The sequence below is a fragment of the Somniosus microcephalus genome, chromosome 31 (assembly GCF_052327205.1).
Source record: "Somniosus microcephalus isolate GS21.2 chromosome 31, FLI_Smic_1.0, whole genome shotgun sequence".
Lineage (NCBI taxonomy): Eukaryota > Metazoa > Chordata > Chondrichthyes > Squaliformes > Somniosidae > Somniosus > Somniosus microcephalus.
The window spans coordinates 25,655,812-25,668,159 of record NC_141017.1 but is presented as its reverse complement, the minus strand read 5'-3'; the positions used below and the strand labels follow the sequence as shown (position 1 = coordinate 25,668,159).

Here is a 12,348-nt window from a genome sequence, read left to right as displayed (position 1 = left end):
AGTCATAAATTTAAGATCACCAGAAGAGGAGTCAGGAGAATTTTTTAATATATAAAACACAGTAGGAACATAGAACGCTCCATCAGAAACAATAGTGGAAGCAGAACTCACAACAGCTTTTAAAAGGGAGTTGGAAAGCTATTTGAAAAATAAATTTTTTATAAAACAGGTATGAGAAAGGGACCAAGTGAATAGCTCAGCAGAATGGGCTAGCAGAGGCATAATAGGCCGAATGGCTTCATTCAGTGCTTTATGATTCCATGAATACAATCAAAGCCCAACTCGTGTCGAATCCTGGTTCTGCAGGTCAGGGAAGACTAAACAAGACTGGCTAAACCAGGATGATCTAGGTAGACAACTGGGGCAATTTAGAAGCCTCAGGATATTTTCCACGAGCACAGGCCGTACCTTCAGTTGATGTAGCACATATTCTTACAGGCATCAAAATATCATAGAATGGGTATTTCTGTATTATTTGAAATTAGCTCCAGGGAAACCGGAGACAGGAGTTAGCTCAGTGTCAAGTTTTGTTTGATAATCGCTCCTGTGAAACGCCTTGGGTCGTTTTACTACGTTAAAGGCACTACTGTATATAACTACAATTTGTTGTAGCCAGTGCAACAACAGACCGTGGACAGTGTGGAAGCCAGCTACAGCCACACTTGTGACCACGTGGGAGAAGGGAATGGTCACCATTGTGGCCTCGTTACCCTCCATCCTGAAGTTTGATCACAAGCACACGATACTCAAATGGAGAGTCAGTCAACATCCTTCAAACCATGTTGTAGGCTATTGAAATACAGAGAATCTTTGCTTCAGGATCAATTCCCCAAAAAGCATTTCTGGAGCAAAGGAACCCTTCAGGAGTTGACTCACTATAATCCAGCGGATTTCTCATTGATGCTTTTAATTTCCTGATTCAATGTAACAGCAGGATCTCACTGCAGAGGTCTCCCTCCAAGAAACTTACATGGTCCTTAATAAATCTTTCACAAAAAAAATCACTAGATGATCCCCCAAATCATTGTTCTGGGGCGCAGGAAGAAAGATATTCATCAAGACAAAAGGAGAACAGTTACAATTCAAGCTACTTCCCAGTAGGTTCTACTCAGGCTCATTTCAATGGTTAGATTCGCCCCACCTCCCAACGCCCTCCCCAAGCCTCCAGTGAACCAAAACTCAATCTTATGCAGGACATATCTGGGATAGTGGGTGTCGGGATGAACCATGAAGTCTTCTACCATCAGGGAATGCACTAGACGTAATTGGATCTGCCCACCCTATCCGCCAGCTCTTGGAACGGATGATGAACAAAGCACTGACACACCACATGGCTCAAGCTCAAAACTACTAGCTTATGTTCCTTAGAAACTAAAATTATTCAGAAGCAAGAATAAATCCACTAACAATCACTTACTTTAAAACAGTTTGTTTTTCCTTGAAAACATCTTTTGACGTACTTTTAACTCAAGAACACATCGTCATTGCAGCGAAGATTTACCAGACTGATACCTGGGATGGCAGGAATGACGTATGAGGAGAGATCAGGTCAATTGGGCTTATACTCACTGGAGTTTAGAAGAATGAGAGGGGATCTCATTGAAACTTTTAAAATTCTAACAGGACTAGACAGACTAGATGCAGGAAGGATGTTCCCGATGGCAGGGGAGTCCAGAACCAGGGTCACAGTCTAAGGATAAGGGGTAAGTCATTTAGGACAGAGATGAGGAGGAATTTCTTCACCCAGAGAGCGGTGAACCTCAACTGCCTTCCACAGGTTCACCGCTCTCTGGGTGAAGAAATTCCTCCTCATCTCTGTCCTAAATGACTTACCCCTTATCCTTAGACTGTGACCCTGGTTCTGGACTCCCCTGCCATCGGGAACATCCTGGGCCAACTTAAGAAATATATCTAACTCCTTCTTGAATATATTTAATAAGGCTAAAGGGATCAAGGGATATGGGGAGAAGGCAGGGACAGGGTACTGAATTTGGATGATCAGCCATGACCTCATTGAATGGTGGAGCAGGCTCGAGGGGCCGAATGGCCTACTCCTGCTCCTATCTTCTATGTTTCGATGTTCCTCGCGGTGGAGCGATTCGCACAGGTGATGATGGAAGCAAACCAGAGCAACGCCTGCCACATTTATCCTCAGATTCAGGCTATGAAGCCGTCAATCGAGAACCAAAACACAAAGATCGGATATGGCATGTGCACCATATAGGTGATTGGCAGCAACACTGCATCTGTATTAACCAGGAACTCTAATCATCATAGATCCAGATCGTAGAATCATAGAACACAGGAGGCCGCCATTCGGGCCACCGTGTCCGTGCTAGCTCTTTTGAAAAGTCTATTTAGTCCCACTCCCCTGCTCTTTTCCCCCACAGCCCTGCAAATTTTTCGTTTTCAAGTTTTTAATCCAAATTCCTTTTGAAAGTTACGATGAAATCTGCTTCCTCCACCCTTTCAGGCAGTGAATTCCAAATTATAGTAATTCGCTGCAGAAAAACAAATCCTCATCTCCTCCTGGTTCTTTTGCCAATTATCTTAAATCTGTGTCCTCTGGTTACAGACCCTCCCGGGTCCTGACCAATGCTCCAGTTAAGCTGTTCGGCTGCCCAGTAGTCTGGAGATCCCACGCAGGCCAGCTCACTGGCTTTTAAAATGGAATAAAGGGGCCGCGCATCCAAACACTGATCCGGCCCCCTCACGATTTTGAAGACCTCGATTAATTCTCCTCTTAACCTGCTCTGCTCCAAGAGCAACAATCCTGGCACAATATGCATTCATAAGGTGATGCTCCTCGGAGACCGGTGGATTCTACCCACCAGCTTCGCATCCTTTGCCTTTGTGGCATTTATGATGAATCTTCCTCCCATCACCTTCATACAAAATGGTCTCGACAGTCAGTAGAAAATATTTTGCATGTGATTTCCTATCTGTACTGCAAGCCGTTTTAAGATTGGAGGAAGAGACGCATTTAAGGTCGTCGCTGGGTCAAAACTCTGGAACTCCCTCCCTAACAGCATTGTGGGAGCACCTTCACTACACGGACTGCAGCGGTTCAAGAAGGAGGCTCACCACCACCTTCGAGGGCAATTAGGGATGTGCAATAAATGCTGGCCTTGCCAGCGACGCCCACATCCCGTGAATGAATTAAAAAACAGGACACTACAAGGAACTTAACATGATCTGAGCAAGTTCATAATCATTTGTAAAGATTAAAAAAGGGAAAGACCATTACCCCCCCACAATAGTACAGTGGTTACAGCAACACAGAGGTTGACTAACTGAATTCAATAAATCTGGTCATTTGTGGGCTGGCACCAGAAACAGTGACCATGAAGTTGCTGGATTGTCGCAACATCTCAAATGGTTCACTCATGCCCTTCCGCGGAAGGAATCCGCCTCCCATACCTAGCCTGACCTACAGGTGACCAGTCTAAGTCAATTCTTAATGCCGTCTGAAGTGGTCTAACAAACCACTCAGTTATACAATCACCAGGAACCAAGAAGGAAGCCCACCACCGCCGTCACAGGGCAACTAGGGTTGGGCAATCAATGTGGCCTTGCCAGCATCGCCCGCACTCCAAATAAAGTTGCTTTTTTGAGAAGTTAACCCCACCTATACACTTGCTCACAATCTCTCTCAATCCCTTCTCTCTTCAGCTGCTGTTCTCATACATACGATGTATGGAACCAATGGAGAATCACATCTACAGCTTGTCCCCGAGACGGGGGGACACCGTGTTCAGTTTAGGGAATGCTGGTCCCAAACGTTCTCAATCCAACACCAAACATTTAATTTTGGTGAAATAACAAGAGAAAATGCTGGAAAAACTCAGCAGGCCCGGCAACATCCGTCGAGAGAAAATAGAGTCAACGTTTCGGGTCGAAACCCTTTGTCAAGACTAAAGAAGCACAGGAAGTGAAATAGATTAAAAGGCAGGGCTGGGAGAGAACAAAAAAGTGAAGAGACATTAAGAGGTATTCAAAACGAGACGAGATGGTGATAGGACTAGTGGAGACAAAAGACGGCTCTAGATTAGGTGTGAAATGTTCTGGCAGAATGGGAGACAGCTGCCATGTGGGAGAGAAACAAAAAGAGGGAAGGGCCAAAACAAAGGTGTGGATAAAAAATATAAGTAAAAATGTAATGGGGGCCCGAGGTTATGATCTGAAATTGTTGAACTCGATATTGAGTCCGGAAGGCTGTAAAGTGCCTAATCAGAAGATGAGGTGCTGTTCCTCGAGCTTACGCTGAGCTTCCGTGGAACAATGCAAGAGCCCGAGGACGGTGAGGTCTGAGTGGGAATGGGGCGGTGAATTAAAATGACAGGCGACCAGAAGCTCGGGGTCACCCTTACGGACTGAACGGAGGTGTTCCGCAAAGCAGTCACCCAATCTAATTTAATTTTGGTGATTTAATTTCCTTTGAAAATTTGCACATGAATATCTGTGTCTCTTCCTCCACCTCCACTATTTGACTAATCAAATACACTCTGCCCTCTTCCTCCAACTTTAAAACAGCTTGCACTGCAGATAGACAATCACATACAAAACATGTTGTACTGACTATCAGGACCATTTGTACAGAGCTCCCACTTGCTCACTGGGAACTGGTGTACGAGCAGCATCGACTGATTGTCTGGATACAATATTGCATTTTTTTCGCCTGTTTCTGTTTAGTCTTCAGGAGCGACCCATTCTGCTTTGTGTTGATAAAGCTGCACAATAATCTAAAAAGAGAGAGACATTCGCCAACACTGAGGAGCCTGGCCTGACTCATCCCCCATAGGAAAATATGAACCGTCCCCCTTGCCAAGACCAGAGCGGAATATTGAAATGAGGCAAGAGAAAAGGACAGCAAGGTAGAAAAGGGCCAAGGCGACAGGGCAACACTCTATTCTGCAAAAGCAGCACATGAACCCTTTTCAATTCGGGTGCAGGTTGAGAAGATGTGGCAAAGCTAAATCAGAAATAACAACAGAAAACGCTGGAAAAACTCAGCAGGCCAGGGCAGCATCCGTGGAGAGAGAAATGGAGTCAACGTTTCAGGTCGAAGACCCTTCGTCAGAACTGGAAAAAAAGCAGGAAGAGGGAATAGATTTCAAAGCAAGTTTAGGGGCTGGGAAAAGGGGGAGGGGATGAAAGAACAAAAGGGAAGGTCAGAGATGGGATAGAAAGCAGGAGAGATTGAGAGACATTGAGAGATATTCAAGGAATAAAGCATGGCTCGAGATGAAGTGTGAATGGCGCTGGCAGAATGAAGAACTGCCCGCCCTGTGGGAGGGAAGAAAAAAAGCCCAGACGAAAGTGTGGATTAAAAAATAAAGGGGCAGAGGTTATGATCTGAAATTGTTGAACTCGATGTTGAGTCCGGAAGGCTGTAAAGTGCCTAATCGGAAGATGAGGTGCTGTTCCTCGCACTTACGCTGAGCTTCATTGGAACAGTGCAAGAGGCCAAGGACGGTGAGGTCCGAGTGGGAATGGGGCGGTGAATTAAAGTGACAGGCCACCGGGAGCTCGGGGTCCCCCTTACGGACTGAACGGAGGTGTTCCGCAAAGCGGTCACCCAATCTGCGTTTGGTCTCCCCAATGCTAAAATCAGAACCTGGAGAAGTTTGGGGTCAGATCTTGAACTTTGAGATCAGACCCAACCAAGCTTCTGACTGTTCCCCATGGAGGGGAGTAGCAATTCTGTTTGATTCTGTCGTACTTAGTTTCTGTATGCAAGTACAACAACCAACTCAATGTATACTGAGAATCCGTGTCTATAAAACATTAAAGTTGGTTATGGTCAGTGTTGATGTACAACATCACTGACTATGAAACTTCCCTTGAAGAAAGACTTGAAATAAAGATTTGCATTTCTATAGCGCCTTTCACGACCACCAGACACCCCAAAGTGCTTTACAGACAATGAAGTACTTTTTGAAGTGTACTCTGTTGTAATGTGGGAACCGCAGCAGCCAATTTGCGCACAGCAAGCTCCCACAAACAGCAATGTGATAATGATCAGATAATCTGTTTGAGTGATGTTGATTGAGGGATAAATATTGGCCCAGGACACCAGACCTCGGTTTAACGTCTCATCCGAAAGACGGCACCTCCGACAGTGCGGCACTCCCTCAGCACTGCACTGGAGCACATAAATCTCAGCTGACACTCAAGTCTCTGGAGTGGGACTTGAAACCCACAACCTTCTGACTCAGAGGCGAGGGTGCTACCCACTCACATTTGAAATGATAGACCGAATGACCGATATACACGGCCAAATTCAAAGCGGTGACGAGATTAAGCGCATAAAAATCAGATCATGATTTTGAACCAACATGCATCACAAGATGGGTCTTCATCTAAACCGGTCAGTCCATTTGACCTCATGCTTCCTGAACATCACCCTTACCATCTTCCTATTAGAGCATTGAGTGGAATCTGACAGTGCCGGTCCCTGGCCTCAACACACTCGCTGGTAACTGGTTCCAGCTGATCAGGCTCAACACCACAGCAGCTTGGAGATTACAGAGCCCCAGAGAACTTTCAAACACACATGTTCCAGGGATACGAAGATCACATGCAATTGACTGCAGACCCTGGCTGTGGCTCAGGCAAGGTTGGTGAAATCCTCGCTCACAATTATAGATATGTGCACAAGCTTGGTCAGAACTAAATATTACAATTGGCACAATTAATAAATTGGTAATTATCTCTGTCGCCCTATTTGTACATAATTAAAAGGGAGGGCCCAAGGCCAGGGCTCGCCCCGGTTTCCTTCTCACTGAAAATCTATACTCCGAGGAATATAGAAAACACTGCATTGGAGTAGTTGGTTAAACTGCATAGTCAGAGATGCCATCTCTCAGCTGGGAGATTAACTGGGGTATCTGATCTGAAGATGGAGAACCATTATCCTGAAGATCTGACATCTTCTTGTTAATGAGGGGCTCCCTCAGAATCTTGACCAAAACCTACTGCCCCCTCCTTCAAAAAAAATCTAAAAATAACCTTTTAGGATTACACATTTAACAAGATCCAGCAACTCACTGGATTCCTCCAGGTAACCCTTTCTACACTAAATGTCGCTCGTAACATACAAGACAGAATACAAATACGCTGGATCATAAAGCACATCATAATTTGTTGAATATAGTAATACAATAATGTAGGGCACACAGAGCTTTTGTGTGGTCATCTAGGAACAGGAGGCCATTCAGCCCCTCGAGTCTGTTCCGCCATCCAATGAGATCATGGCTGATCGATCTACAGTAACACCACAAATCAATAATACTGTTGTCTAAAACATCATCCTCAGCCACCGTGAGCTTGAAGTGTAGGGATGGCAGTGCCAGCTGAAAAACTGACCCTCTCCTCCCTCCTCCAACCTGGAACAGCACAGGTTTGTTTATAAGAACAGGGAGTGATTACAGGGAGCGACCTAATCTAGTGGCCTAGTGTCAATTATAAACCTTACCCAATCTCACTCTCGCTGTTCAGATCCTCCCAGTAGGTTCAGGCCATCCAAAACACTCCTAGTGTGTTTTATTCTACATACTACACTGCATCTTTCCTTTGCATGACAATTATTGTGGAATAAAAAACACTCCAATGCCTTTAAAAAAACAAGTAACTCATTACACATCACCAATTGGCTTGAGTCACGATCAAACTACAATTTACAAGCGATGTTTGAACAATACCAGGGTGGCACTCGCGGTCGGGGGGGGGGCGGGGGGGAAGGGGAAGCCACGGGTTGAAGAACCGCCAAAAGGGATTAAATTAAATGTGGAATAATAACACAACGATCCCAACCTGCTCATCATCACTTACTTGGGAAACCCATTCCAATCCCAACTGGTTCATAGATGGCAACTGTCAATTTCGCCATTGAAACTGACACACACACACACACACACACACACACACATAACACCTTGTACAATTCAATTAAAGCTCGACATGTCGGTGAAATATATTCATGGCGCGGCTGAAAGGGAGTTTCTGATTTCAAAAATAAAGCCCTTTTCTTTTGAGAAAACGTCCATTTCATTTCAAGCAACGAGCCCGGGAGGAGATTAGAAAAACACAAACACAAACAACACATACACTTGAAATCCAATCAGGGTTGCTTCTTAATCCTCTTCACCAGTTTTAATTAATGATTCCGCTCGGATGTATTGGATCAATAACTCATTGCAAAAATGCCCGGTTAAAAAAAAAAGACAATTAGCGCTTTGCTTCTAATTCAACAAGGCCCAAATAATGGTCAAGGAGGATTCAGAGAGCTTGCAACAATGGCCCATTAATCAGTGAGCAATTGAGGGGGTCTAGCAGAGAAAATGGGCTATTTATTAAATAGGTAGGGTGGGGACCACACAGGTCACTGATCAAAGGCGCCTTAAAACAAGCAAATGGCATTTTGGGGGAAATTGAAAGCTTAAGATACACTGGGATTCCCTCTTCCCCCAATTCTATTTCAAGCGAGGAGTCTTGGACCGCAGGACAGGTTCAATGCCGTTGGTTTGTTTTAATGAGACATCTTCCGGTTGCGCATTGCATTGGCTTCCCACACACACACACAGAGGAGAGGAGAGAGAGAAACCTTTCCCAACAAACAATAAGAGAACAGGCTGCCTTTACAGTCATGTACCTGGTCCGTAGGATTTGGCCAGGAGCCACGACAGGCTTCCTGCGATCTTCGCTCTGGAAAAATCGTACTGATCCAAAGGCTTGATCTCCGGGACAAGGAAAGTCTTCCTCATTTCATCCACATCGACCATAGCAAGAGCAGCGAGCGGCCATCCGCAGTGTCAGGGGGGTCAAAACAAGACGATTAAGACAAGTAAAAACAGGTTTTCCACCTCCAGATTCTGCGCTCTGGGCGATGGTTGGGTTTAGCGTTGGTGCCGGGGACTGTAGACCATTATGGATGAGGAGCTTTCATTTCATTCCTTTCTTTCTTCCTTCCCTGCCGCTTACCTCCTCCCTCTTTCTGCCGGCTTTCGGATCCAGGTACTGCGCTGACTCACCCCGGAGCTGGAGGCTGGTTCTGCCTAGCTCGTCATTTCGCAATGAGTTTCAGGTGACTTGCTCCTTCACTCGCAGCACCATCTAGAGGTCCACGTCCTCAGCACCAGCTCATTCACTCGGGAACAAGCGCCTCCCCCCTTTGCATTCTGCCTGTGATTCAGCCAGGCGTGTGTTCATTGTGTGCAATCTCGACTCAAAGTCTTTGACTGATTGACCCAGTTCCTCTCAAAGAAACAATGGCTCCGTCTGCCCTCTCAGGTGGACGTAAAAGATCCCATGGCCACTATTTCGAAGAAGAGCAGGGGGAGTTCTCCAGGTAAACTGGACAATATTTATCCCTCAATCAATATTGCTAAAAAAACAGATTATCTGGTCACTATCACATTGCTGTTTGTGGGAGCTTGCTGTGCGCAAATTGGCTGCTGCGTTTCCCACATTACAACAGTGACTACACTTCAAAAGTACTTCATTGGCTGTAGCGCGCTTTGGGACATCTGGTGGTTGTGAAAGGCGCTATATAAATGCAAGTCTTTATAGTTTTTTTTTGGCCAGCACAGATATGATGGGCCGAATGGCCTCCTTCTGTGTCATAAATTTCTATGATTCTAACAGCACAGAAGGGGGCCATTCGGCCCATCATGCCTGTGCCAGCTCTTTGAAAGAGCTCTCCAATTTAGTCCCACGGACCAGCTTTTTCCCACATAACCCTGCAACTTAGTCCTCTTCGAGTACATGTCCAATGGCCCTTTGAAAGTTCCTCTTGAATCTGATCTTTCAGATAGTGCGTTCCAGAACTTAACAACCCTCTGTGTGAAGCAATTTCTCCTCATTTCCCCTCTAGTGCGTTTGGCATGAGGAAGGCCATTCGGCCCATCCCTTTACAGCTACCGTACCCTTTGCAGCATCCAATTATTTCTTAAATGATTCCTGGCTGCACTACTTTACTGGGAGTCCATTTCACACATTGATCAGGCTTTGTCTGAAGAACTTATTGATATTAGGCTTAAGTTTGCCTTTTACTAGTTTCAACCTGCGTTCCCTTGTCCTACTCTCGATGTAATTTAAAGCAATGCTCTGGCCAGTTCGGAGGTAACCATTATTCCTAGTTGACTCCTAACTGCCATCTGAAGTGGCCTAGATTGTATCAAATAGGGTAACTAGGGCCGGGCAATAAATGCCAGCCTTGCCAGTGATGCCCACATCCCGAGAATGAATAAACAATTCTTGCTCTCTGTTGCACTGAACAACCGACGAGACCCACAACAACTTCACCTTCAGCGGAGCAAAACATCCTTCGGCGCGTCACAGTCCAAAAAGGATGCCGAGCTGAAGAAGGAGATATTAGGAGGGGTGACTCAAAGCTTGGTCAAAGAGGTGGGTTTTAAGGAGGGTTTTAAAGGAGGAGAGAGAGGCGGGAGAGACGGAGGGATTATGGAGGGAACTCAAGAGTATGGGGTCGAGGCGGCTGAGGGCCGAAGGGTGGGGTGAAGGGTTGCACAAAAAGGCCAGAGTTGGAGGAACGGAGAGTTGGCGGGGTGGGGTGCATGGCCGGAGCAAGTTACAGAAACAGGGAGGGGTGTGTAGTGATCAATAGCATGTCATTCTATAGTGGACACTAGGTGGAGCCGTAGAGCTGTATATAGCTGTATGTATAAGACTACACTACCCAGCTATATATTATATTAAGACTACATTACCCATGAGGCTAGGCTACCCACAAGGCAGCAGTCAAGATGGAAGCCTCTACAAGATGCTGTACAAGTCCACATGTGCTCAATAAAGTAACTAGCAAAAGCTAGCTGTGTTCATAATAAGAATGTCTATTTATTAATGAACATAACAGGGTGAAGCTTTGAAGGGATTTTAAACACCAGGATGAGAATTTTAAATTGGAAGCATCGAGAGACTGGGAGCTAATGTAGGTCAGCGAGCTCAGGGGTCACAGATGAGAGGGACCTGACACGGGTTAGGATATGAGTCGCAGAGTTTCGGATGAGCTGAAGTTTTATGGAGAATGGGAGATCGACCAGGATGGCATTGGACAGAAATCGCTGTTCCTTCATCGTCGCTGGGTCAAAAATTTGGATGTCCCTCTCGAACAGCACAGTGGGTGTACCATCACCAGAGAGACGGCAGCGGTTCAAGAAAAAGGCCCAGCGCCACCTTCTCAAGGTCAACTAGGGATGGGCAATTTTAAATTAGAGGTATTGAGAGACTGGGAGCTAATGGCAGCTTTGCTAGAATCTGGAAATTACAAAGGCATTGATGAGGGATTCAGCAGCAGATGAGTTGAGGTACGGGCATAAGTGGACAATGTTTCAGAGCGGGAAGTAGGCGGACTTTGTGAATGGAGAGGTTATGAGGCCGGTAGCTGAGCTCGGGGTCAAATCGGACACCAAGGGTGTGAACCGTCTGGTGTAGCCTGAGATAATGGCCAGTGCTGGGTGGGCATCGTCAGTGGCGGAGGTATGGAGGGGGAGGGGCCAAAGACGAGAGAGGTGGTGTAGAGGTAGAGCTGGGTGCAAGCAGTGTGCATGTGGAAGCTGACTTCATGTCTGCAGGGGATGCCGCCATGGGGCAGCATGTAGATGGGGGGAGTAGAGGAGGGTGAGGGAAGATGCTTGGGGGACTGGTGGGGGGGCGGGTGTGGGGGGGAGAGAAGTTTGGCTTGCTGGGTAAGGGGAAAAGCGGGGAAGCTGCATTGGCAGCTAAGCAAATGCCTGACTAGATTGTGTGCAGAGCCGTAGGATCAGTTTGTCTAGACTGAACAACATGAAATGGAGGAAGGAAAAAGTTCATAAGTGAAATAAGGAGCAAGAATGACTGCTACAAGTCATACAGGGAGAAAGGTGAAGGAGTTCATAGAGTCATACCGGCACAGAAGGAGGCCATTCGGCCCATCGAGTCCGTGCCGGCTCTCCGTAGAGCAATCCAGTCAGTCCCATTCCCCCGCTCTATCCCCGCAGCCCTGCAAGTTTATTTCCCTCAAGTGCCTATCCAGTCTCCCCTTGAAAACATTGAGTGTCTCCACTTCCACCACTTCCGTCAGCAGCGAGTTCCAGGTCCTCACCACTCGCTGCGTAAAAAAGTTTTCCCTCACATCCCCCCTGTATCTCTTGCCCAAAACCTTAAATCTCTGTCCCCTAGTCCTTGTACCATCAACTAGTGGGAACAGCCCTTCCCCGTCTGGCCTATCCAAACCCGTCATAATCTTGTACACCTCTATCAAATCACCCCTCAACCTCCTTTGCTCTAATGAAAACAAATCCAGCTTCTCCAACCTGTCCTTGTGGCTAAGATCCCCCCATCCCCGGA

The 12,348-nt window shown here is 46.3% G+C and overlaps 1 protein-coding gene across 1 annotated transcript in view; it reads right to left on the bottom strand.

The window, feature by feature from the left end:
* Positions 1-9,205, bottom strand: part of camsap3 (calmodulin regulated spectrin-associated protein family, member 3) — a 253,651-nt gene extending 244,446 nt beyond the window's left edge. Inside the window, exon 1 of the mRNA XM_085971657.1 lies at positions 8,654-9,205. Within this exon, the coding sequence (XP_085827783.1) occupies positions 8,654-8,783 (130 nt within the window). The 5' untranslated portion in view covers positions 8,784-9,205. The remainder of the gene's footprint in view (positions 1-8,653) is intronic.
* Positions 9,206-12,348: the final 3,143 nt, after the last annotated feature.